The sequence below is a fragment of the Nematolebias whitei genome, chromosome 18 (assembly GCF_014905685.2).
Source record: "Nematolebias whitei isolate Nwh7 chromosome 18, NemWhi1, whole genome shotgun sequence".
NCBI lineage: Eukaryota > Metazoa > Chordata > Actinopteri > Cyprinodontiformes > Rivulidae > Nematolebias > Nematolebias whitei.
Window position 1 is genome coordinate 17,208,476 of NC_056515.1, and position 27,468 is coordinate 17,235,943.

Here is a 27,468-nt window from a genome sequence, read left to right on the forward strand (position 1 = left end):
TTCCATGTTGCTGCTGATCTGTTTCAATGTTGCTGCTGATCTGTTTCAATGTTGATGTGTTCATGCGTGCTCATCTGCTCACACAAACTCATGTTCATGTTTGTGCTGATGTTCGATGTAATGTTTTTATGTTATGAGTGCTTAGTGTATATTTAGTTGATGTGTTTCTTAGTTCATATCTTAGATGTTATCATTGTTTTTCTTTTACATTTTGTTGTTGGATGTAACTGGGACCCTGTGTACATAATTTCGCTCCACCACATGTACCACATGAGGTGCAAATGACAATAAAGAATCTCTGACTCTGACTTATATGGTCGTAGACCGCGCACGTCCCCTGACGCAGCGGCTGCGGGTCTAGTTAAGCTGCAGGTGGGTCGTTGGCAGTCATCCATCTGGACTTTTATGTTAAGTCGAGGAACTTCGGGGTTGATCTGTCCATAATCGTGGCTGAGGTCAACAAGGTTGTTAAAAAGCTCCATGGTGGCAGGGCTCTGGGGGTGGAAGAGATCCACCTTGATTTCCTTAAGGCTCTGGATGTTGTGGGGCTGTCTTGGTTGACATGCCTTTGCAACATCACATAGACATCAGGGGCAGTGCCACTGGATTGGCAAACTGGGGTGGTGGTTCCCCTCTTCAAAAAGGGGGACCAGGGGGTGTTCTCCACTTAAAGGGGCATCACTCTCTTTAGCTTCCCTGGTAAGGTCTATTCAGGGGTACTGGAGAAGCGAGTCTGATCGTTGGTTGAACCTCAGATCCAGGAGGAACAATGCATGTTCCATCCTGAAAGTAGAAGACTGGACCAACTTTTTACCCTCACTAGGGTCTTCAAGGGGTCGTGGGAGTTTGCCCATCCAGTCTACATGTTTTGTGGACTAGGAGAAGGCGTTCGACCGTGTTCAACTGTGAAGAGGCCCCGGAGAAGACCCAGGTCACACTGGAAAGACTATGTCTCTCAGCTGGCCTGGGGATGCCGTGGGGTCCTCCCAGAAGAGCTAGAAGAGGTGGCTGTGGAAAGAGATGTCTGGACTGCCCTGCTCAAGCTGCTGCCCCAGTGACCCAACACCAAAACATGACGAAGGTGATGGATGGATTGAAAAATATAAATAGATAAAATAAATTCCAGACTTTTTCCAGACTGCATAGGAACCTTCTACAGTACTCCCAAAACAAAAGTAAATTCCTCCTTGTGCAAAAAAAAAAAAAAACGACTGCACACACCAAATAAAAACTCCTTGTATGGGACTAAACTTAAACCATAGGCTTTATCACATAATGAGTCAACATACACACAGAAATGTATTGATATATAGTGATAACTGACGATGTTTCAAAACATTTAATAAAAAATACAAATAAAGATATAACTTCCAGATGTGGAAGTGAAATGTTTTTAATTAAATAAAGTCCAATCTTTTCACAGTGGTTCAAAGTATATAAATGTTCAGCATGTAATGCAAGCATACTCTGTATTCAGCAGCGGCCTGTAGCTGGATTTACCTGTCTGCTGTGCACATGATCAACCTGGGAAAAGTTGCCGTTGATTGGATCCATAAGTACTTCATGTAGGGACATTCTTGCCAGTCTTATTAAGCATTAGCTCCTCCACAAAAAAGACGCCATTTCAATCAAACCCTATTATTCAGCATGTTCACAAATCTTTGAGTGTTAGCATGTCTCAGAATATGCTCAGCACACATCAGAACATACCAAAGACCATAACGTTCAGTATTACATCAGATTTAGCCTGGATTTGTGATCAGTTGATGCATAATAAAAATAATCCACTGACATTAAAGATGCTGCTCCAACACTCACCCCCCAATGGAGTCTGGTAAGTACATCAGCTGGTTTTCGTCCACTTTCAGCGCCGTCAGTTTCTTCAAGGAGCCTAAAAACACAAACTGGATTAGACTAAACAATCACCCAGTGCTATTATTGATTCTCAATCACTGTTTAACCACTAAAGAGAAGTATCCATTAGAGTAGTTAATTAGATTCATTAGAACTGACATCAATACAACCCAGATATTGACAGGGATCTACATCGGCTCAGCTGACTTTGTTTTCCTGTGTAGTGAACTAGGTCTGAACCTATTTTGTCCACGGAATGAACAACAAAGTAGTTCTAAATGTGCACATTATGTTTTAATATGTCAAAACATCATTTTCAAGCAAATGTAGTCCAAGTTTTATTTACCAAATCCCAGTTATTATTTGTCTATTTGTGTGGATCAATTCATGATTAGCGTTCAAATTTTGAATTGACAAAAATATAAACAAACAAAAATAATATTGAAAATAATTAATTTGCTGCAAACATTTTGTGCACATGACTGATCACACTGGCTTTAAGAGAACAAACCTGACCAGATCAGGGCTCTTAAATGTTTACATCTAAAAGGGTACTCTCGCCTACTAAAATAAAAAAAACTGTAAATAAATACCACAAAATCAACTTCCTCTATAAATTAAAGATAACACAACTGATTCATACTTAAAAGTAAGTGTATACAACATCTAATAAACTAAAAAAATATGTTAAAATTTACAAACTTATGCATATTTCTATCTTTAAGTGCTAGGGTAAAAGGGAAAAAATAGTTCTGTATATGAAATTAATGCTCATCTGTTAAAAACAAGAGGTACGTTGATGCCCCCCATTGTTGAAGGATTTGAATAGCGAATGTTTGTAGTTTTCAAGATGAGTGCTTTTCTGGACTGGAACTGAACACAGGATGCAATTAAACCTTAATGTTTTGGTGCAGTTCATGTGGGTAGGCGTTACATTGTGTATAAGAAGAGAGAGAGAGAGCTTTTTTCTTGTCCAAGGCTGCGCAGAGTGACATCCTGACAAGTGGAGGGAGCAGTTTTATCCACCACCGGGTGTAATGGAGGAGCTAGAGGGTGGCCAGCGGTGGTCTTGGCCACTATAGATTAATCTTCGGCCACCCCAGTCAATTGAGGAAACCTTTCTAGTTTTGATATTTCTTAAAAGAATACTTTCCTCAAATTATTGGGGTGGCTGGTTGAACATTATATACGGTGGTGGATCTTGAATTTTGACGTGGCATCCCAGTTTTTTAAAGATATTTCTCTTACACCTACATGCAGCCACACACCAAAATGGAAGTCGGTACTTTACTTAATTTTCAAGTTATCACACTCACAACATTCACAGACGAACAGATGGAGGGAGGATATTTCCAACTACTCCTTTGTGCTTGGCAACAGCAGATGATGATGCAGACCTGTTTGAGCCTTCCCCGTTTGTGAAAATAAGTAAATTACCGTATTTTTCAGCCTATCAGTCAAAGTTTTTGCACAATTTGCATGCCCTGCAATTTATACACCGAAGCGACGTATTTATGGATTTTTCCCATATTTATAAACAAATTTTTGGCTGAGATATGACCGTTTTCATTCATTCTGACTGAAAATATTGAACACTACCATTTTCAGCTGCTAGATGGCACTCGAGCAGTATGGCATGCTGTTGCATCATGTAATAGGTAAAAGTGGATATTAATGACAATCATCTTGCAATAGCTTCTCACCTTCGTCCAGCTCGCTTGGCGCAACCGTCAAACCAGCTTCATTTTGCTGCACCGCCCCGGCGACATGCAGCTAATTTGACCATTGAAGTGAATTTATTAAGTCAAAGTTCAACAGAGACACATCTTTACTATAATGTCGAGCAAACAAATAATTGTTTTGGGTGCTTTTCTTGTTAAATTTCAAAGAAATGTGCAGCGTCCCTCCTTTCTAATTTCCTCCCTGTCTGCTCGCTCCCGGAGCACCGAGGCTGCAAATATTTTTGAAATGCAGCTGATTTGACTGTTAAAGTCTTTTTATTAAGGAAAAATTAGACCGAGACACGCCTTTACTATAAAGTTGAGCAAACAAACAATTGTTTTTAAGTGTTAATCTTGTTAAAATTCTTGTTAAAGTCCTCCTGTGCACGCTCCCGCCATTTGGCAGTCAATCAATTTTTGGCAGAGCGGCCCACATTTCCGGTTTGTCAGCGATGAAACATGTAACAAACGTGACGTGTCAGCAGTGACACATAATAAATGTGACGTATACAGCGAAGCGACGCACTGATGTTTTTTTTCCACTTTATTAGACATATATGCACTGATGCGACACAGGGCGGTGTGACGTGTACGGAGGAAAAATCGGTAAGTAGCTAACTTCAGAACTAAACAACTAAGTTGCAGATTAAAGTACCTGGTAATTAAATTAAAAAAAAAAAGATCAGAATTTTTGATTTATCTAAAACAGTTTTAAAATGACAGAACAGAGCAATAGCCTTTATTCATTTAAAGTTCTTAACGTGACAAGATTTTATTAAAAGGCAGAGTTTTATTTTTCAGATTCTTATAAGATTAACTTATTAAAGATTAATTTATCGGGACAGTAAAGTATGTCATGCAGTTGCATAAACAACAAGCTAAAAGGAGCAGGTGAAGAAACTGAGTCAGTCAAACTCTGGTGCTGAGAGGACAGAAAGCTGTACATGTACACAATAAAATAAATTGATGGACAGATAAAAACTATGTCTCCCAAAGTGGAAATTCACTAATCTGCTAATGACTGATAGAAACTGGTTTCCTACAGGAAGTCCACCCTACTTGTATCTTTAGTCACTCTGCTGCAGAAATTCTGCACACGTAGGGCCCTATGAAGACATTTCCCCTCAAATTCAGTATTTCTTTGAAATGCAGTTCAATTTTTCACCTAAAACATATCTTATTATATAGTGGACTGATATATTTTTACCAATTCAACAGGTGAATGTTTAACATTTCACGAGTTTTGACAAAATGTAACAAAAACATAAAAATACAAGTGTTTTAATTCATCTAAAAAGTGCATGCTTTATTTATTCAGGTATTTTAAGTCTGCCTGTTAGTCATTTTTAAATAATAACCTTCTTGTCTTTTTGTAAAATAAGTCTCGCATGTGATGACAGTGATAAGATTATCACATTTCCCCATTGTTTTGATTTGACACTTCAGTTTTTCAGGTTGTCACATTTTATTGCGGCATTTGACAAAACATACTGGAAGGGTGCTCTCCTAATTCATAAGCTTAGTTTAGATCTTGTTCTGCTATAAACTTTGCTTTGTGTTAAATGTTTTAATTTCCGGATGCCTGCAGGCTGCAGCAGACCTCTTTGTTTTGAGCCCTCTCCTCACATCACACAGACAGGAGGCTGCAGCTCTCATCCTTCATCAGATCACAAAGACGAGAAAGAAAGTTCTGCAACATTCAGCGTTTTACACTAAATTCCACTTTTAACGTGAAGTTTTGTGATTCCATCAGTGTTTTCTGCATTTCTAAGGCCCTAAAAATACATCAATGGAAAAACAGCTGAAGACAACCGTTTCCTTTTGTTAAATTATGTAGAAACATTTCTCAGGTTCATCATTTTTCTGACTCAAGTTTTAAGGATCCACTGCGGAGGGACTGAAGAGCCACGTGTGGCTCCAGAGCCTCAGAATGCAGATCGCTGGCTGAGATGAAGGAATATTATTTTTTAAATGATCAAGGTCACTGGTGCAAATGGTAGAGCTGCTGCCTCTCAGCGCGCAGGTCCCCAGTTCAAATCCCAGTCTGGGGGCCTTTCTGGGTGAACAACAAAGTCCATGCTCAATAATCCAGGTACACAATCCAACATTTTTCACTCAGGTCATCTGGACAGTTTCTTTTTTTTTTTTGTGCTGAAACGTTTCGCCTTCGATCCAGAAGGCTTCATCAGTCAAGAAAACACACAACAAAACTGACTCTTCCACCAACAGCTTACTCCAAAGTGGAACAAACCAGTTCTGCTTGTGATAAGATGGTCTCTTTGGTACGGCCCCTCCTCCATTGCCGGCCCTCTTCCTTGTTGACAGTCTTGTCAAACTGGTTGAAAACAACAAAGTCCATGCTCAATAATCCAGGTATACAATCCAACATTTTTCCACTTTGGTTTGGTTTGTTCCACTTTGGAGTAAGCTGTTGGGGGAAGAATCAGTTTTGTTGTGTGTTTCCTTGACTGATGAAGCCTTCTGGATCGAAGGCGAAACGTTTCAGCGCAAAAGAAAAAAAAAAAAAAAAAAAAAGAAACTGTCCAGATGACCTGACTGAAAAATGTTGGCCTTTCTGGGTGGAGTTTGCATGTTCTCTCCGTGCATGCGTGGGTTTTCTCCGGGTACTCCGGTTTCCTCCCACAGACCAAAAACATGCATGTTAGACTGATTGGTAACTCTAAATTGTCCTTAGGTGTGAGTGAGAGAGTGAATGGTTGTTTGTCTCGTTTGTCTCTATGTGTCTCTGTGATGGACTGGAGACGTGTCCAGGGTGTACCCGCCCCTCGCACAGTGATTGCTGGACACGGGCACCGGTGACCCCCGTGACCCAAAATGGAAGAAGCGGGTAAAAGACAATGGATGGATCAAGGTCACTTTCTTACATAAGTTAATGAAAAGAAAATTTTCTTCTTCTTTCGGCTGCTCCCTTCTTCAGGGGTCGCCACAGCAAACTAATACACACGAAGACTTAGTGATTATTTTTACACCGGATGCCCTTCAATGCAACCACAGACCACCGAGTTACCACAGCCCTCTGTGTGGAGCAGAGCTGCCACCTAGGGCACCCAGGGGAGCAGATGGTGGGGGTTAAGGGCCTTGCTCAAGGGCACAGAGTGGGGGAAATGGGGGCAGGTGTGTGCACTTCACCTATCCCACCCACATTTTGATGTTGTCAGTCCGGGGAGTCGAACCAGCAACCTTCCGATTCCTGGCTCACGTTCTCTAACCTCTGCACCACCACTGTTGTAAATTTGATTTAGTTTAATATTTTTTTCTTCTTCTTCTTCTTTCAGATTTTCCTTCTTCAGGGGTCACCACAGCAAGTCATCTACCTCCATGTCCTCTCTATATGCATCCATATGTCTCCTCTTTGTCTTTTTCCTGGCAGCTGCATTTCTAACATCCTTCTACCAGTATACCCACTGTCCCTCCTCTGGACATGTCCAAACCATCTCAGTCTGGTCTCTACAACTTTATCTGCCAGTTGTTCAACCTGTGCTGTACCTCTGATGATCTCATTCCTAATCTTATCCATCCTTGTCACTCCTAAGGAGAACCTCAACATCTTTATTTCCACCACCTCCAGTTCTTTCTCCTGTCTTCTTCTCAATGTCTCTGTCTCCAGACCATACAACAAAGCTGGTCTCACCACTGTCTTGTAAAGACATTTAGTTACATAAGTATATATAGATCTAATGATTTATTTTTTCCTAATATTTGGAAGAAAACTGTTTATAAACAAATGGAAGTAGCGAAGGAGTAATAAAGGAGTATTTAAGACAGCTTTATCAGGATATTTGTGAACAATAGAGACAAAGTGTTTACCGATTGAGCCGGGCAGCTGAGTGATGGCGTTGTTTGAGAGGAGGAGGTCCTGCAGATTTTCACAGCCGGAGATTTTTTCATCAACCATTTCCAGGTGGTTCTTTGACACATCCAGGTAAACCAGCTGTTTTAGCATCCCAAACATCTGGACAAACAAAGGGGGGCATGTAGGAAAAAATAACTACTTTCACATTAGTAGTGTGTGAAAGCAATACTTAATGACCCTTAACTGAAATATTTTATATTTAACATAAAATAAAAAAGTACTTAAAAATGTAACATTTTTAAAGTATTTGTAATGATTAATATTCTACCACTATTTTTAAGCTGAAATCAGTCTTGGGTGTATTTTCATATTTTAAACAAAAGTCTATGAGACATGAAGGAAAACGTAGAGCAGCAGCTTTGGTTTTATTTGCCTTATTGCCAATAAAAAGCCAGCATGTAACTGCAGCTGATGTGATGAACAGCCTGCCAGTAGAACTAAAGCTGTGACACATTTTCTGCAAGCAGATCATTTGCTTAGAGAAAGAATCAAGCCTAATAAATTATATATATATATATACACATTATAAATCATTCATGTTTTAGAAAAATCAATTCTTTTTAAAATCACTTCCAGACTTATTGTTCAAAAATGAAGATGTCAGCAACCTCAACCGTTTGAAAACTGTGAGCTAAAAGAGTGTTTCAGACTGACTGCTGTTTTATTTGATGGAAATGTAAGAAGACAGATGGCTCAAGGAAAGCGAGGGAAATTATCTCAAGATAATGTTTTTGGACAGAGCAGTGAGTGAAAACATTCCTGTGAGTCCTACCCCGGGAAGATAAGTCAGTTTGTTCCCATCCAGCCACAGCTCTTTGAGTCCATTCAGGTGCTCCAAGACCTCCGGCTGCAGAAGCAGAAAGGGCACAGTGAATACAGGTCAGACGAGGATGGATGTAAGAAAATGAAACTTCAACCCCTGTACTTGTGTTCCAACTGTACTCTAAAGGAAGGAAGAGGTGAGGTCACCTCCAGAGAGGTGGTGTGTTTTGGGCGGTGACAGACACTCACCACTTCAGCAAACTCATTACTGCCCAGGTCCAGCCTCTCCAGCTGCGTGAGCTTCTGCATGCTTCTATTAACGCACAGGAAGAAACAAACATTCAGTAAAATCGCATGAGCTATATGGACAGGAAACAATAACCTATTTCTAGATCATCACCCACTGCTGACAACCATAATCCTGTCCTTGTTTGTGTATTTGTGCATGTTCTTTAAAAATATCTTGTCAGCCTCTAGATGAATCTGAATGAAACATGTACATCTACAACCGAATAACTTTTGAAGTACTGGACCTCAAAATGGCTGTCATAGTTAGGCAACTTAATAGTGGCTAGAATTCAGCCTTACAGACACTAACCAAACATTCTGTTAGGTACTAGCTGAGACTGATCCCAAAACACAATTTGAGAGCCAACTAACCGCAAAAGATTTTTGTTTAAAAATGTATCAGCTATTTCAGAGTCAACCACATGTTTCTGTTAACAAAATATCTCATGAACCATGAGACAAATGTTGATTGACCTTTAAGGAAGTGGCAGACAATATTGATTTGTTCAAAAAATGCTGAGCCTTTAAAAAATATATATTAAAAACAATACGAGATAAACCAAAATAAACTTTTTAAAACATTACTTTTTCGTACAAAATATTTAAAATATTCTTTTGGAAGATACGTGTTTTTCCTCTTTTATCCTCGGTTAATTTTAACTAATATTAGTTTAACTTTATGCTGTCAGGGGCTTCACGCCCCTAGTAGGGTCACCCAAGGCAGACAGGTCCTAGGTGAGGGACCAGACAAAGTGCAGCCGAAACACCCCTATGATGAGAAAAATAAATGGACTCAAAGTTCCCTCGCCCGGACGAGGGTCACCGGGGCCCCACTCTGGAGCCAGGCCTGGAGGCGGGGCACGCTGGTGAGTGCCTGGTGGCAGGGCTTTTACCCATGGAGCTCGGCCAGGCACAGCCCGAAGAGGAGATGTGGGTCCCCCTTCCCATGGGCTCACCACCTGTGGGAGGGGCCAAAGGGGTCGGGTGCAATGTGGGACGGGTGGTGGCCGAGGGCGGGGACCATGGCGGTCTGATCCTTGGCTACAGAAGCTGGCTATTGGGACGTGGAATGTCACCTCTCTGGTGGGGAAGGAGCCTGAGCTGGTGTGTGAGGTTGAGAGGTTCCAGCTAGAAATAGTCGGACTCACTTTTACGCATGGCTCTGGCTCTGGAACCAGTTTCCTTGAGAAGGGTTGGACACTCTTTCACTCTGGAGTTGTCCCTGATGAGAGGCGCCGAGCAGGAGTGGGCATACTTATTGCCCCCCATCTTGGTGCCTGTGTGTTGGGGTTCACCCCAGTGAATGAGAGGGTAGCCTCCCTCCACCTACGTGTGGGGGGACGGGTTCTGACTGTCATTTATGCTTATGCACAAAACGGCAGTTCAGGTTACCCACCCTTTTTGGAGTCATTGGAGGGGGTACTGGAGAGTGCACCTCCTGCGGACTCCCTTGTCCTGCTAGGGGACTTCAATGCTCACGTGGGCAATGACAGAGACTTGGAGGGGTGTGGTTGGGAGGAACGGCCCCCCTGATCTGAACCCGAGTGGTGTTCTGTTGTTGGACTTCTGTGCTCGTCATGGATTGTCTATAACAAACATCATGTTCAAGCATAAGGGTGTCCATATGTGCTCTTGGCACTAGGACACCCTAGGTCGCAGTTCAATGATCGACTTTGTTGTTGTCTCATCTGATCTGCGACCACATGTCTTGGACACTCAGGTGAAAAGAGGGGTGGAGCTGTCCACTGACCACTACCTACCGGCATCCTCCCCCACCATCGGAGTTGGCTCCGATGGTGGGGGAGGATGCCGGTCAGACCTGTGAGACGGAGCTTTAACTCCCACCTCCGGGAGAACTTCGAACATGTTCCGGGGGAGGTAGGGGACATTGAGTCCGAGTGGGCCATGTTCCATGCCTCTATTGTCGAGGCAGCTTACCGGAGCTGTGGCCGCAAGGTTGTCGGTGCCTGTCGTGGCGGCAACACTCGAACCCAGTGGTGGAAACCAGCGGTGAGGGATGCTGTCAGGCTGAAGGAGGAGTCCTATCAGGTCTTTTTGGCCTGTGGGACCCCAGAAGCAGCTGAAAGGTACGGGTAGTCCAAGTGGCATGCGGCTCAGGTGGCCACTGAGGCAAAAACTCGGGCATGGGAGGAGTTCAGAGAGGCCATGGAGAATGACTTCCGCATGGCTTTGAGGCAATTCTGGTCCACCATCCGGAATCTCGGGGGCTCGGGGGTGTGTGTGTGTGTGTGTGTGTGTGTGTGTGTGTGTGTGTGTGTGTGGAGCGGTATGGTACACAACAAACACTGTTTATAGTGGGCGTGGTGTGCTGCTGACTTAAATTCGGTGGGCAAAATATTTCAAAGACCTCTTCAACCCCACCGGCACGTCTTCCACTGAGGAAGCGGAGCCTGGGGACTCTGGGTCGGGCCCTCCAATCTCTGATGCTGAGGTCACCGAGGTGGTTAAAAAGCTCCTCGGTGGCAGGGCCCCAGGGGTGGATGAGATTCGCCCGGAGTTCCTTAAGGCTCTGGATGTTGTAGGGTTGTGTTGGCTTACACAACTCTGCAATATTGCGTGGACATCGGGGGAAGTTCCCCTGGATTGGCAGACCGGGGTGGTGGTCCCCCTATTCAAAAAGGGGAACCATAGACTGTGTTCCAACTACAGAGGGATCACGATCTTAAGCCTCCCTAGTAAGGTCTATTTGGGGGTTCTGGAGAGGAGGGTCCGTCGGATAGTTGAACTTCGGATTCAGGAGGAGCAGAGCATTTTTCATCCTGGTTGTGGAACACTGGACCAGCTCTACACTCTCAGCAGAGTCCTGGAGGGTGCGTGGGAGTTTGCCCAAACAAGTCTACATGTGCTTTGTGGACTTGGAGAAGGCGTTCGACTTCGTCCCTCGAGGAACCCTGTGGGGGGTACTCTGGGAGTATGGGGTACCAGGCCCTTTGATACAGACTGTTAGGTCCTTGTATGACCGGTGTCAAGAACCTGGTCCACATTGCCGGCAGTAAGTCGGGCTCGTTCCCAGTGAGAGTTGGACTCCGCCAAGGTTGCTCTTTGTCACCAATTCTGTTCATAACTTTTATGGACAGAATTTCTAGGCGCAGCCAAAGTGTTGATGGGATCCGTTTTGGTGGCCTTAGGATTGCGTCTCTGCTTTTTGCAGATGATGTGGTCCTATTGGCTTCATCAGGTCGTGATCTACAGCTTTCACTGGAGCAGTTCGCAGCAGAGTGTGACGTGGGCGGGATGAGGATCAGTTCCTCCAAATCCAAGGCCATGGTCTTGAGCCGGAAAAGGATAGAGTGCCCTCTCTGGGTCGGGGAGCAGATCCCGCCCCAAGTGGGGTCTTGTTCACAAATGAGGGAAAAATGGAGCGTGATATCGATAAGCAGATAGGTGCAGCATCTGCAGTGAAGCGGGCGTTGTACAGGTCTGTTGTGGTGAAGAGAGAGCTGAGTCAAAAGGCAAAGCTCTCGATTTACTGATCAATCTATGTTCCTACCCTCATCTATGGTCATGAGCTTTGTGTTGTGACCGAAAGAACGAGATCTCAGATACAAGCGGCCAAAATGAGTGCCAGCTGCCAGAAAAAAGAAAACGACAAAGACCAAAGGGGAGAAATAGAGACAAGTGGAGAGAACATGGAGGTCGTTGGAGTGAGGACAGAGTGAGATGGATGGATGCTTTTTGATCCGTTACAGGAAATTACAGGGTCACAGCAATAGTTATGTCACACACAGACAATAGCATAAACAAGATTAATATAAAAAATATTACTACAGTAGTCCCTCGTTCATCGCTGGGGGGAGTGTACGGAACCCCCACAATAAGTGAAAAACCACGAAATAGGGATAGTAGTACAAGTAGTAGTAGTTTATTTTAGTATTTATATATAAATTAAGGCTTTATAAACCCTGACCACACTCTTGTCATACTCTAAACGATGTTTCTAAACTCTAAACGCTCTAAGAGAGAGAATGTCATGAACTCTGCTCTCTCTGCCAGGCTGCAATCACACTCATCACCTGTTACTCCCGATCTCCCTATTTCTGTGTAAATAACCAATTTAAATTTAAATACTGTAATGTTTTAAATTTAAATTGTAGAGAAGTGTAGCAGCCAATTGTGTCATGTCCAATCTTATTTTGAAAAACCATGATATAGCGAATCCGCAAAAGTTGAACCGCAAAGTAGCGAGGGACTACTGTAATACTAGAATACTTACTCTTTTTTTTTTTTTTTTGTATTAGTCTATTTTTGGTCTTAGTATTTTAGTATTAATGACTTGCTGTCATGACATCTGAAGAGGGAACAGTCAAAATAACAAGATTTTACAATGAAACTAAAGCAATGCTCTGTTTGGGTCCATGGCCTTTCACAGCAGGTACGACGAGTTTCCTTCAACAGGACTGATTTTCAGCCGAGGCCCATAACTGTGGAATCTTGTTTTGCTTTCATCAGTCTCTCATCGAACAGGAATGTCACACGTATGACATGTGTTATAAAAATAATTTAAACCTCTCTACGATTTGGTGCAATGCGAATATCGTTACTCATGCCACTGAAACTCAGCGTTGTCCAGCTTTTCAGACTCACATCAGGACTGGCAAGAACACCACAAACCCCCATGCAAGCTGAAAGGAGGAAGAACAAGCTTTGCTGCCTCACTTGGAAGAAAGAAACAAAAGAACTCTTTAAAATCCAGACAGATGTTTGGTTTATGCATGTGTGTCTATGCAGATCAAGACAAAGACAGAAATGAGACTAGCTTTGAAAGTACTTCTGCTGCTCCCCTTTGTGAACGCACACATTTGTTTACATCCGTGAAATGCTTGTGAGTTGCTCTGGCACCTTCCCGGTCACTAGTCCTTTTTTTTTTTTTTTTGTTGGGCCTCCAGCTTTTAACAGGTCTGGCCTCTGTCACATAAACACAGCAAGAAAAGAAGATCGTCTGTAGGCTGCAGGACCAAGCTGCACTCTGAGCACTGGCCGGCCTGCCACTAACTGAAAGGTGCAGGGAACAAAAAAAGGACACTTTACCACAAGGAGAACTGAAAGAAAGTAGTTAACCAAAGAAAATGGAAAGGCCATGAAATGATAAATAGAAGCATGAAAAGAGGAATTAAAATAAAATAAAAAAGGGCGAAAAGGAGAAACAGCATCCGTGAAAAGCACCTGGTGCACTTCAATACTTGTGGGGTGTCTGGTCTCCCTGTGAAAACTGTGAATTAATCTTCACCACTGTGAGTTAGTGGACGATTCTAAAATCCGTCACAGCAAGTGGCAGAGCAGAGAGGCCCTTTATGTAACAGTGGAATTTAATACCACAGCTGGAGGTGGGGAAGTAAAAATTGAGGCAGGATGGAGGAGAAGCAGAAAAATATTAGTGTTGGAGGAAAGTGACAGTAGGCATAGGTGAAAACTTTAAAACATGCAGGCGTGTTGCTCTTTAGTTGTGCAAATGTTGTATATTTCCTGTTTTTAAACATTTTTCAATACATTTGTTCAGTATCTAGCTCTATATCCTTTGAGCTTATTTAATCATTCATATCTCAAAACAATCAGCTCACTCAGGACATGAGCTTTTAGCTAGTTTTGGCTAATTTTAGCTTTTATCTGGTGTTTTGAGTCTTTTAGCTTGAATTTTACTTTCAGCTTCTTCAGCAAATCACTGCAGAGTCATTCAACAACATTCACACTGCACACTGGCAGAAAATGTGATTTCTCTAGTTAAATAATAAAATGTACTTCTCTGTATCAAAGGTTTAGATTAAAAATAAATAAATACATAAAACCTACTTTGGCAGCATCTTTAACTGGTTCTCCCTCAGTTCCAAGATCTGTAGCTTTGTCAGCCTGCAACAAGGAAATGTACATGAACCACACTTGTATGTTTTGTTTTTGTCTGACAAAAACCCACGAGTAGAATAGCAATTACACAGTTGTACACTTGTACTTTTGACAAGAAATATACCACATCTTGGCAAACATCTTTAAGTTGATATAAGAGCTACAGCAAGGTTTCTGCACATTTGTCACTCTAAAACTCCATAAAGGCTCCCACAGACTCGGGCGGACCTCAATCCGTGTGGAAACTGCACGCACTGTCCGCAGACGGTTGAGACTTCATACTTGAGCGACCACCCTGAGACTAGAGCTGCATTCAGGTCCAAAAAATCTGATCCGATCTGGCCCCAGTCCGCAGTCATAATTTCCGAACCCCACACGTCCCGATGAATGAACAGTAATTACAGGTCCGAACCCGAAAAAAACCCAACTCAGTTATTAATGGTCGGGGACGCACAGGTGAATAAAGGCAGCAGAAGATCTGGAGCTGTATGGCAGGTCATGTTATCATATAATTGGATCGCGGCTGATTCTAACCTAATTAAAAGCCCGAGAAAAAAATAAACAAGAACTGGCAGCCCCAGCTGCAGCGGTGTTCTGTGTTTATATGTTGTTAATAAAAAGTTCTAAAAAATAAAAAGACAGGGAGCACTGGTCCTGCAGCCCACACATCAGACCAGCCCACCAGAAAACCTCCAGACCCTCCCACAGCCATGCTGGACCTGAATTTAATTCGCTCGTGACAAATTCCTTCATTTCTCACAATTTCAGTCACGACATCAACGGAGGAGGAAAAGATCACTTGCATATTGAAAAAAAAAAAAAAAAAAAATAGAAAAAGCCGGATCAGGGATGAAGAAGAGGAATTTAATATATTGGTGTCGCATACAAAACAGTCCGTCGCCGGGCAGTTTATTGTGCGACACAGAGTACACGTATGCGGATCTTAAAAATTGATCTTTGCATAGACGTGCCTGTGGGCGTCTGCTTTGAGTCTAATCCGGTACACGAGGACTGAGGTCCAGCGAGTATGTGGGAGCCTTTAGTGGGGAAAACAGTTTGTTTGGGACTCCTCAGACTGATGAAACCCTTTGGATGGAGAGCAAAACGTCTCTCAACAAAAAAAAACAAAAAAAATAAACTGTCCAGATGACCTGAATGACCATTGTTGGGTTGGAATTCACACTTTACATTAGCTGGTCCAGCTAAATAAATTCTATCCATAAAGCCCAATCAGTGAGACCAGTGAGAACTTGTCTATGTTTTCTAGGTCAAATACTCAAAATCCAACACATCAATGCCTCAATATTAACCTGAAGCTTGTAATAGATGAAGCAGCTTTGTCACAATGACAGCAAACTTCTGGCCAACTGATGTCTTATCTGCCACAGCGATCTATATTAATGAAAGTCAAGAACAGCAGGTAAATGGTCTTGAAACAACATTTTCATAATAAGGAAACAGCCTCTGTGCACTGAGGAGCTGTGAGAGAGCACAGAGCAAAGTTTGCGTATAACAACATGAGGCTAAAATCCTGACTCTTTATAGCTTTATTGCTTCAGGCAAAAACTTTATGCTGCAGAAAATAAATCCATTTTAAAAGAAACTACTTTTGTTGAGCCGGATGATTAGCTATGGTGGCCATCCTGAATTGTTCAAACGACAACGGTAGTTCAGTTGTAGATTTACGTCCAATGATGACTTTGAGAGTTTCAATAAACGTCACCTTCCAACTGATGAGATATTTTGCCAACAAGACAATCGGATTGCTTACAACAGCTAATGCCAAAGTTTTAAACAAAGGTCTGGTGCAATCTGTTAAATTAATTTATTATTTATTTGTTTATTTATTATTTAACCAGTCAAATCACACTGAGATCACAGATCTCTTTTACAAGGGAGGCCTGGACATGAAGGCAGACTAACATGCATGTTTTTGGTCTGTGGGAGGAAACCGGAGTGCCTGGAGAAAACCCACACAAGCACGAGAAGAACATGCAAACTCCACACAGAAAGACCCCAGGTCCAACCGGGGATTGAACCCAGGACCTTCTTGCTGCGAGGCAGCTGGGCTAACCACTGAGCTGTCGTGCTGCCAAAATGTCAGTGTGTGTGTTGGGGATGACTTTTAGCTACAGCCACACCAAAGTTTAGCTCAGTAGCTGTAAAACTCACAAGTCTGCTCATTTTTGTGAATTACAAGGCCATTTAGCTGTAGCAGCTATTTTGACATTGACCCCCAATGTTTATCAGCTGATCCAAACATTACTTTATGGTAGTTAGATGAAAATCTGTTCAGTAGTACAGAAAATGTTATTACTAAAAACAGATCTGCTGCCATAAAAGAAAAATAATAAAAAAAAACGATCATGTTTCTGACATTATCAGTCACAGTAAAAAAAAAAGTACTGATGTTTTAGTAGAACGAATGTTTACTGGCAGACATCAAGCATCTGGATTATTTCCCACTATGTTTGTAAAAAAATTGCTGTCCAATAAATGCATAATTTTTAAGGGGACCACAGTAGCATGGTGGTCAGTGCTGTGCTCTTGTAGTCCTGAGGCTGCAGGTTTGAGCCCAGGTTGAATCAAGGAGGGCATTCAAAGTTAAACAATCATCAAATTTTTCAGGTTTGCTTGCTATCACGACCTCTGAAAATGGAGCTGCCGAAACAACAAAAACAAAATTCCAAGATTTATTTGTCCTGCATTGGCTTTTTATGAGACACTTCTACATCACTTAATCAGTGCATGGATGGGTGATGGCTATTTGAAGTCAACAATTCTGCTTCAAAACAGCCTTACTTTACTCAATCCATAACTCAGTGGTAAACATCATGTCTGACTTACAGTTTGCTTTCATGATACAAAGCAGAGAACAGACTGACCTGCCGAAGCTGGCTGGTAAGAACTCCAGGAAAGCATCGTTCAGGTAAAGCTGCGTCAGACTCAGAAGCTGAGTGAAGCCATCTGGGAGCCTGACAACACAGAACGACAGCATCAGTCACAAAAAGTTTCCTAAAACCCAGTCCAGCATCAGAACATTACAGAGTTAGATTCAAAGAGTGACACTTAGCTAAAATATGCTCAAAATCCATTTACACTCACTTGGATATAGGATTCACACTGGCTTCTACAACAGTCAGGACTTTGCAATTCTTGATGTTTTCTGGAAACTCCTGGATACCTGGAGGAGGGGGGTGGACATCAATGACTTAGAAATACAAGAGCCATCAATCAAAACAACTACTACATGTGATGTCCTTCATAGTTTTATAAACACACACACGCAAAAAAATTCCTGAGCATTGTGTCCAAGTACAAGAAGGGTGGCTTTCAACCTTTTCTTTCCCAACAGCCACAGAGAGAAGCACTACATGGAACATAAGGGGAAAGAAAACAAAAAACTTATTTGACGGACAGTTTGGAAGCTTTAACCAAACATTGACAATGTTTAAACTACAAGGAGGACATGACCGAGTTTTAAGGTTTATTTCCTCTACTTCGTTTTGTGTCTACAACACTTAGCCTAAAGTGCTCTGAGGACAGCATGAGCTCCTTTTATTGTAAACACTAACATGAAGCTCAGCTTTATAAAAGGACCACAAAAAAAAAAAAAAAATTCTAACATACAATCCGAAAACATTTATTGTATTTTTCGACCTATAAGTCACAGTTTTTTGCATAATTTACATGCCCCGCGACTTAAAGGCCGAAGGAACGTATTTATGGATTTTTTCCCCATATTTATAAACCAAGTTTAGGTTGAGATATGACCATTTTCATTCATTCTGACAAAAAAAAAAAGAACACTATCATTTTCAGCCACTAGATGGCACTCGAGCAGTAAGGAATGCCGTTGTATCATGTAAAAGTGGCTATTAATGACACAACCGGCTTGCCACAGCCTGCCACCGCCGTCTGCCTGGAGCAACCAAATCAGCTTCATTTTGCTGCGCCGCTCTAGGGAAATTAAGCTGATCTGACTGTCAAAATGTATTTATTAAGTAAAAGTTCAACTGAGACACCTTTAATATAAAGTCGAGCTAACAAATATTTGTTTTGTAGGTGATTATCTTGTTAAATTTTGAAGAAATGGACCGAGTAGCACTCTGCACGTTCATGTTTCTAAGTATTGGCTTTTGAAAATGCAGCTGATTTGACCATCAAAGTGCATTTATTAAAAAAAGGTTAGACTGAGAGACACATTTACTATAGTTTCGAGCAAACATATAATAGTTTTTAAGTGTTACTCTTGTTAAATTCTTGTTAAAAGTCCTCCGGTGCACACTCCCTTGACCGCCATTTGGTAGCCAGTCGATTTTTGGCACAACACTGGCCCACATTTCCGGGTTCAGCCCACATTTCCGGGTTGTCAGCGGTGACGCAAAAACAAACATGACGAGTCAGCTGTGATGCATAACAGATGTGACGTATATAGTGAAGCGACAAATTCATGGATTTTTCCACTTTATTAGACATATTTGGACTGATGCAACTTATAGGGTGATGCGACATGTACGGTGGAAAATATGGTAGTTATTCTTAGCTGGCACTGTGCTCATTCGTTTTAAATCTGTCATATTTCTCTCTCTGCAACCTGCCACGCCCACTTACCTGCCGCTAATCAGCGCCCATGCCCTGCATCTGTCTCAGACTCTTAGAGCCCCATCCACACCAAAGCTCTGCCAGATTATCAAACTCTTCATGGTACTAGATGTCCTGCGCTTCATTCATGTTCTTGTCTCGACCCCTCGCCCGTCTTTTGGATTTACCGCTCTGCCTGCTCCTCATCTGATTTTGTTCTGCCCCTCTGATCCTGGTAATGAATACTCCTTCTGACCTACGGACTCTGGATTACGAACTGACCTCTGGATTTGTTTTTGGACCTCTGACTCCCCGTGCTTGACCCCTGCTTCATCTTTTGTACCCCAACCTTGGGTTGCCCCACTGCCCATATTAATCACAGCGTTCCTCGACAGCTGCCCTCTCACCAGTTACGGTGACATCATCTCACTGAGCTCAAACAGGTGGAGCCCACCTCGTCTGCTTGAGAAGTTTAGTGTCTGTTCTCTGTTTACAAACAAGCTTCCTGAAACATACAGTCCACTAACTATAATATCTCTGCAGATTTGTTCCTGCAACTGGATCCAGACTCCCACCAGCAGCTGCAAAACACTAAATTTTTTACCATTCTTGTTGTCTGTCTGAATTATCAAATTTGAAAACCTGACCCTCATCAAAATCACCATTTTCTGCAGAAATTTATATTGAAAACAAGACAATACTAAAATAAATAATTTTATCTGTTAGTTTCTACTTTATGGTTATTACAAAAAGTAATTCCAAGAGAGTTATTCAGGGTATTTTTAAATAGGGTTCTGTGGAAAAGTTATGAACACATAAAGGGATATGTACATGATAAGATCATAAGGTATTGAAAAATATCTGAGTGAATGTCACTTCAAAAAAGATCTGACTATTCCTTGAATACTTTATCTTTTGTAGATAACACTTTAAATTAAATCAGTTTTTTTGGAGAAATGGAATTTACCTAAAAGTTAGACTGAATGAAGTCTAGACCAAAGTGGATAATTGCCGTTTTAAAACAAGTCTGTACCTAAACTTTCTAAGAGGTTCATGCAAATGCTGTTATTTAAACCTATAACTCACTGTCCTGTGAAATATACACACTGGTATTCTGGCGGAAAGAAAACATTTCTGCAAGAAGTGCTACAGCTAGCTGCTATTGCCAGTATGTTGTGTGCTTCAGGGTTTTGCAAGTTTCAGTAAGTCAAAAGACATTAGCACCTTTTAAAGACCATTACAATTCAAATTAAAGATCTAAATGGATTACAAAACATTTCAATTCATTGTAAAAAAAAATAAATAAATAAAAATGACTCTCTTTCATTTAAATGTAAAATGAATCCAAACCATTCAAAAACCACAACAAACCAGTTTCAGGACCAGAGCCAGAGACCAGATTCTTTGGCGAAAAAAAACTGACAGGTCTATAAATTTTCTTCTGACAGAACGTATGCATGATAAGACACAATATTTCCACTGCTGTTATCCAAGGAGGGCGGTCCGCCCCTGCAATGGAAATGCCTATTCCCCATCCCACAAAGACTGTGGAATTTAAAAAATTAATAAAGGTATGGGTTTGCACTTAACTAATGCTCTGTGGCTGAGGAGACACCAAAGCCAATACATCATTACTCACACCCCACCCTGCAACCTCCCTAGAACTTTTGTATTTTTGTACTAAATATGAATGCGTTCAGAGCAGCATCATAAGCATACATACTGTATCCTACATGTGCACATGACCAAATTTCTGTTAGCAGAGAAAGGGTGCCACCGCAAGGAGCGCACACACTTGTTGAAGTGATTCAGGACCCTGCAGACATCAGCGGTTTCAAAAGACAATGACTGTTCACCTGGATGGGGCTCTGATTTCCTCACTGTATTTGGGTTTCATACCTTAAACCTGCCAAATGATCATTTAGTTAATTAAGAAAAGCCACATAATCTCTACAAGACATCTGAGGAGACTTGTAGTTTGTTAAAAACCCCATCTCACATCCTACAAGTGATTGTTGGTATTGTTCTGGAAGAAACCCTGGATTCTCTCTCAGTTTGCACACTTTTCTTGTCTTATAGTACAAACCGGATTCCAAAAAAGTTGGGACACTAAACAAATTGTGAAGAAAAACTGAATGCAATGATGTGGAGGTGCCAACATTTAATATTTTATTCAGAATAGAACACAAATCACAGATCAAAAGTTCAAACTGAGAGAATGTATCATTTTAAGGGAAAAATCTGTGGTTTCCAAATTTCATGGCGTCAACAAATCCAAAAAAAGTTGGGACAAGTCCATTTTTACCACTGTGTGGCATCCCCCCTTCTTCTTACAACACTCAACAGACGTCTGGGGACAGAGGAGACCAGTTTCTCAAGTTTAGAAATAGGAATGCTCTCCCATTCATGTCTAATACAGGCCTCTAACTGTTCAATCGTCTTGGGCTTTCTTTGTCGCACCTTCCTCTTTATGATGCTCCAAATGTTCTCTATAGGTGAAAGATCTGGACTGCAGGCTGGCCATTTCAGTACCCGGATCCTTCTCCTACGTAGCCATGATGTTGTGATTGCTGCAGAATGTGGTCTGGCATTATCGTGTTGAAAAATGCAGGGTCTTCCCTGAAAGAGATGACGTCTAGATGGGAGCATATGTTGTTCTAGAACCTGAACATAGTTCTCTGCATTAATGGTGCCTTTACAGACATGCAAGCTGCCCATGCCACAAGCGCTCATGCAACCCCATACCATCAGTGATGCAGGCTTCTGAACGGAGCGTTGATAACATCTTGGGCTATCTTTGTCCTCTCTGGTCCGGATGACATGGCGTCCCAGTGTTCCATAAAGAACTTCAAATCGTGACTCATCTGACCACAGAACAGTCTTCCATTTTGCCACACTCCATTTTAAATGACCCCTGGCCCAGTGCAAACGTCTGAGCTTGTGGAGCTTGCTTAGAAATGGCTTCCTCTTTGCACTGTAGAGTTTCAGCTGGCAACGGTGGATGGCACGGTGGATTGTGTTCACTGACAATGCTTTCTGGAAGTATTCCTGAGCCCATTCTGTTATTTCCTTGATAGTGGTATTCCTGTTTCAGGTGCAGTGATGTTTAAGGGCCCGGAGATCACGAGCATCCAGTAGAGTTTTACGGCCTTGACCCTTACGCACAGCGATTGTTCCAGATTCTCTGAATCTTTTGATGATGTTATGCACGGTTGATGATGATAACTTAAAAGTCTTTGCTATTTTACGCTGGGTAACACCATTCTGGTATTGCTGCACTATCTTTCTACACAACAATGGTGGAATTGGTGATCTTCTTACCATCTTGGCTTCTGAGAGACACTGACACTCTGAGAAGCTCTTTTTATACCCAGTCATGTTGTCAATTGACCTAATTAGTGTTAATTGGTCTTCCAGCTGTTCGTTATAGGCTCAATTTCCTTTTTCCAGCCACTTATTGCTACTTGTCCCAACTTTTTTGGGATTTGTTGACACTGTGAAATTTTGAATCAACATATTTTTCCTTTAAAATGTTACATTTACTCAGATTAAACTTTTGATCTGTCATCTATGTTATATTACGAATAAAATATTGACATTTGCCATCTCCACATCATTGCATTCAGTTTTTATTCACAATTTGTTTAGTGTCCCAACTTTTTTGGAATGATGAATGGGAGAGCATTCCTATTTCTAAACTTGAGAAACTGGTCTCCTCTGTCCCCAGACGTCTGTTGAGTGTTGTAAGAAGAAGGGGGGATGCCACACAGTGGTAAAAATGGACTTGTCCCAACTTTTTTGGGATTTGTTGACGCCATGAAATTTGGAAACAACAGATTTTTCCCTTAAAATGATACATTCTCTCAGTGTAAACTTTTGATCTGTGATTTGTGTTCTATTCTGAATAAATATTAGATGTTGGCACCTCCACATCATTGCATTCAGTTTTTGTTCACAATTTGTTTAGTGTCCCAACTTTTTTGGAATCCGGTTTTGTAGTTAAATCCAGGTAACCCATTTTATTTTTCAAGATGCAGACATTTGATAGACTGGATAGAAGAGGTGTTCTCCACAGGTTAGCCTTGCTGTAAGCCCACCTCGACAACAGCGCTTCCATCACCTGAGCCTCCAACCCCCTCTGTAAAGGCAAGGAGTGCCGAGCTGCCCCACTGCCTTTGGGTCCTCTCGGCAAAGCAACTCAAGACAATGCAGGCATACCTCCAATCCCATGTCCACACAATTTGTGCCGCTTGATTGATGCAATTGTAATTTCAGTAAGATCTTAAGCTCATATGTTAACTTGGCTTTAACTTTTTACTTTGCTTCTTTAGTTCTTGAGATTAAACGATATTAACACTAAAAGACTTTAATTTGTGTGCCCAGGATTTTAGAAAATGTGTCTCCATTTAACTTTTTTCTCCTAAAACTTGTGATGTTTTCTTATGCGAGTGTCAGTTTCATGCAGTTTATCGTAAATATCTGAAATTTTCTATTCTAAACTGAATTTAAACAAATTTTGCATTCTAAGCTTGTTTATATTTGCAACCATACTATGACGTGATAAATGTAATTCAATAAATAATCAAATGCAAAAGATTTTTGTAAATGACTGCATGTGTTTAAAATCTTTATAAATCCATGAGTAAAATGGCCATTTTAAGACAAATCAGTCTGTCAAATATAAAGGTATTATTTAAGTGTTTATTTTTTTTACTATACAAAAGACTAATTGTGCTATAATTTCTATATCATCCTTATGAATATAACAAAGGCAAAAAAAAAAAAACCTTTCGGTGTCAACTTTAGAAGTTTTAATACCGTAATCTCATATTTAGTCCTGAGGGTTATGTTTGAAAAATCTAATTTAAGGACTTTTGTCACTAAAGCAAGCAAATAAGCTGCAAGTAAATGTAAGGTACAACAATGGTGACAACAGGCAAACTAAACAAACAGACTTGACAGAATCAATGCAAAACTAATTTCTTTTTCATATTCAAAAATAATGCAACCCACTTTAAAACAAAAAGTATTGGTAAAAAACTGGTCAAAACACCTCGTACAAAGATAGTCTATACCAAAGTGAAATCTCCCTTTAGGAAGAGAAGCTGGTAATATTTTATCTCTGTTATACTGTGAAAAATTCTGAAAGACAAGTCTGAACTTGTGTACCCATCACATCAATGGTTTATAATCAAAATATGCTGTGACGTGACATTGCTTAAACTAAACCTGCTCTGACATTTTACCTCTAAAAATCTTTATGCAATCCAAACCTATCAATTAAGCCAAGTCTTTACTTTTCATTATTGTGATGCACAAAAACAGTTAAAGTGGATCATTTTTGGAACTGCTCAATTCACCTGTGGCAGAAAATACATCTTCAGAATTTAACAATCTGATCTGATGCCAAAATTTTATGGTACCGGTCATTTAAAATAAACTAGATAATTTTCACATTTCTAGGAAAAAGCATAAAAACACTGTAAAAACAATTAGTAATCTTGCTTACTGTTTTTGCTGACATCAAGCTCCCTGAGGTTAACGAGGTTTGCGATTGCTGCCGGCAACACCGTCAGGTCATTATCTGGCATGCTCAGTCGGGTGAGTAACTGGCAGTTAAACAGTTGCTGAAGAAAAAGAAGAGAAAAGCAAATTGAACAGTTACCCGGTAGTTTATCTATAAATATTTAAGGGAAACATTTTTGTTGTGTAATGCTTTGGATGCAAAGTATAGAGGTTAAATATACACATATAAGGTACGTAAATATACACACAAACATTTCTAAAAAAAGTTAAATCTGGTCCTCTGGACATTCAAAAAAAAAAAAACATATATATACAGTGGGGAGAACAAGTATTTGATACACTATTGATTTTTCAGGTTTTCCCACTTGCAAAGCTTGTAGATGACTGTAATTTTTATCATAGGTACTCTTCAACTGTGAGTGATGGAATCTAAAACAAAAATCCAGAAAAATACAATGTATGATTTTTAAATAATTAATTTCCATTTTATTGTGTGAAATAAGTATTTGATCATCTATCAACCAGTAAGAATTTTGGCTCTCACAGACATGTTAGTTCTTCTTTAAGAAGCCCTCCTGTTTTCCACCCATTACCTGTATTAACTGCACCTGTTTGGACTCGTGACCTGTATAAAAGACACCTGTCCACACACTCAATCAATCAGACTCCAGCATCTCCACAATGCCCAAGACCAGAGAGCTGTGTAAGGACATCAGGGATAAAATTGTAGACCTGCACAAGGCTGGGATGGGCTACAGGACAATAGGCAAGCAGCTTGGTGAGAAGGCAACAACAGTTGGTGCAATTATTAGAAAATGGAAGAAATACAAAATAACGGAAAATCTCCCTCGGTCTGGGGCGCCATGCAAGATCTCACCTCGTGGAGCATCATTGATCTTGAGGAAGGTGAGGAATGAGCCCAGAACTACACGGCAGGACCTGGTCAATGACCTGAATAGAGCTGGGACCACAGTCTCAAAGAAAACAATCAGTAACACTCTACGCCGTCAAGGATTAAAATCCTGCAGTGCACGCAAGGTGCCCTTCCTCAAGCCAACGCATGTCAAAGCCCATCTGAAGTTTGCAAATGACCATCTGAATGATCCAGAGGAGGAATGGGAGAAGGTCATGTGGTCTGATGAGACAAGAATTGAACTTTTTGGTTTAAACTCCACTCGTCATGTTTGGAGGAAGAAGAATGATGAGTACAACCCCAAGAACACCATCCCAACCGTGAAGCATGGCGGTGGAAACATCATTCTTTGGGGATGCTTTTCTGCAAAGGGGACAGGACGACTGCACCATATTGTGGGAAGGATGGATGGGGCCATGTATCGTGAGATTTTGGCCAACAACCTCCTTCCCTCAGTAAGAGCACTGAAGATGGGTCGTGGCTGGATCTTTCAGCATGATAACGACCCAAAACACACAGCCAGGGCAACTAAAGAGTGGCTCCGTAGGAAACATCTTAAGGTCCTGGAGTGGCCTAGCCAGTCTCCAGACCTGAATCCCATAGAAAATCTCTGGAGGGAGCTTAAAGTCCGTGTGGCCCAGCGACAGCCCCGAAACCTGAAGGCTCTGGAGGAGATCTGTATGGAGGAGTGGGCCAAAATCCCTGCTGCAGTGTGTGCAAACCTGGTCAAGAACTACAGGAAACGTCTGATCTCTGTAATTGCAAACAAAGGTTTCTGTACCAAATATTAAGTTTAATTTTTCTGGTGTATCAAATACTTATTTCACACAATAAAATGGAAATTAATTATTTAAAAATCAAACATTGTATTTTTCTGGATTTTTGTTTTAGATTCCATCACTCACAGTTGAAGAGTACCTATGATAAAAATTACAGTCATCTACAAGCTTTGCAAGTGGGAAAACCTGAAAAATCAACAGTGTATCAAATACTTGTTCTCCCCACTGTATATATAGAAACGTTTCATCTCTCATCCGAAAGACTTCCTCAGTCTGAGGAGCTGTTTTCAGCTCAGTCTCTTAAATAGCACCTTCTCAGAGTGGATCAACCAGTTTGCTGCTGACAACCAAAACCAGCTGATCACATGCTCAAGAAGGACCATCAGCCTAACAATGGATCATTAGCACACTGATGGCTGTTTACTACTCACAGAGGGCTGAGTGATACTAGCAATCACAGCATTGTAAGAGGGGGACAGTTGAACCCGGAGGCCTCCACCCCTGTTTAATGATGGACGATTTCTTTTCACAAAGATGGCCTCCTTTACTCCTCTCTCAAACCATCGTTCCTCTCTGTCCAGGATGTGAACATCTTCATCCCTGAAAGAGTGACCGCTGGCCTGGAGATGAGTGTAGACCGCAGAGTCCTGACCTGATGATGTTGATCTTCTGTGCTGGTCCATCCTTTTGGCCAGTGGCTGTTTTGTTTCCCCGATGTAAGACTGATCACCCTCCTGACACTGAACAGCATACACAACATTGCTCTGTTCGTGCCGGGGACTGGATCTTTGGGATGAACCAGTCTTTGCCGTAATGTATTTTGGGGTTTAAAAGCCACTGGGACGTTGTGTTTAGAAAATAAACGTCTCAGTTTCTCTGATACTCCCTCAACATATGGAATGACCACTGGTCTGGGTCTGGGTTCCTCCTTTTCACCTGTTGGCTGACTGGAGTCCTGTTTGGGTTTCTTCTCTGCTTTCAGGAAGGCCCAGTTAGGATATCCACATTGCTCTAGAGCCTGTCTTGTGTAGGATTTCTCCTTCTGCCTGGCTCCTGAGCTAGTGGGGATGCTGTCTGCTCTGTGGTACAGAGTCCTGATGACTCCTAACTTGTGCTCCAAAGGGTGATGGGAGTCAAACTGCAAATACTGGTCTGTGTGGGTGGGTTTGCAGTACACCTCGGTTTGCAATTGTCCTCTATCAGAGACTGAGACCTCACAGTCCAGGAAAGCCAACTTGCCATTTTTTACATCTTCTCGTGTGAACTTGATGTATTTATCCACAGAGTTGATGTGGTCAGTAAAATGTT

The 27,468-nt window shown here is 41.5% G+C and overlaps 1 protein-coding gene across 1 annotated transcript in view; it reads right to left on the reverse strand.

Annotated features, from left to right (window-relative positions):
* erbin (erbb2 interacting protein) overlaps positions 1 to 27,468 on the reverse strand; it is a 92,793-nt gene that overhangs the window by 31,433 nt on the left and 33,892 nt on the right. The window contains exons 3-10 of the mRNA XM_037692240.1: positions 24,452 to 24,569; positions 17,464 to 17,542; positions 17,244 to 17,333; positions 14,308 to 14,364; positions 8,461 to 8,524; positions 8,222 to 8,296; positions 7,404 to 7,548; positions 1,819 to 1,891 (exon numbers count right to left, since the gene is read on the reverse strand). Coding sequence (XP_037548168.1) covers positions 1,819 to 1,891; positions 7,404 to 7,548; positions 8,222 to 8,296; positions 8,461 to 8,524; positions 14,308 to 14,364; positions 17,244 to 17,333; positions 17,464 to 17,542; positions 24,452 to 24,569 — 701 coding nt within the window. The remainder of the gene's footprint in view (positions 1 to 1,818; positions 1,892 to 7,403; positions 7,549 to 8,221; positions 8,297 to 8,460; positions 8,525 to 14,307; positions 14,365 to 17,243; positions 17,334 to 17,463; positions 17,543 to 24,451; positions 24,570 to 27,468) is intronic.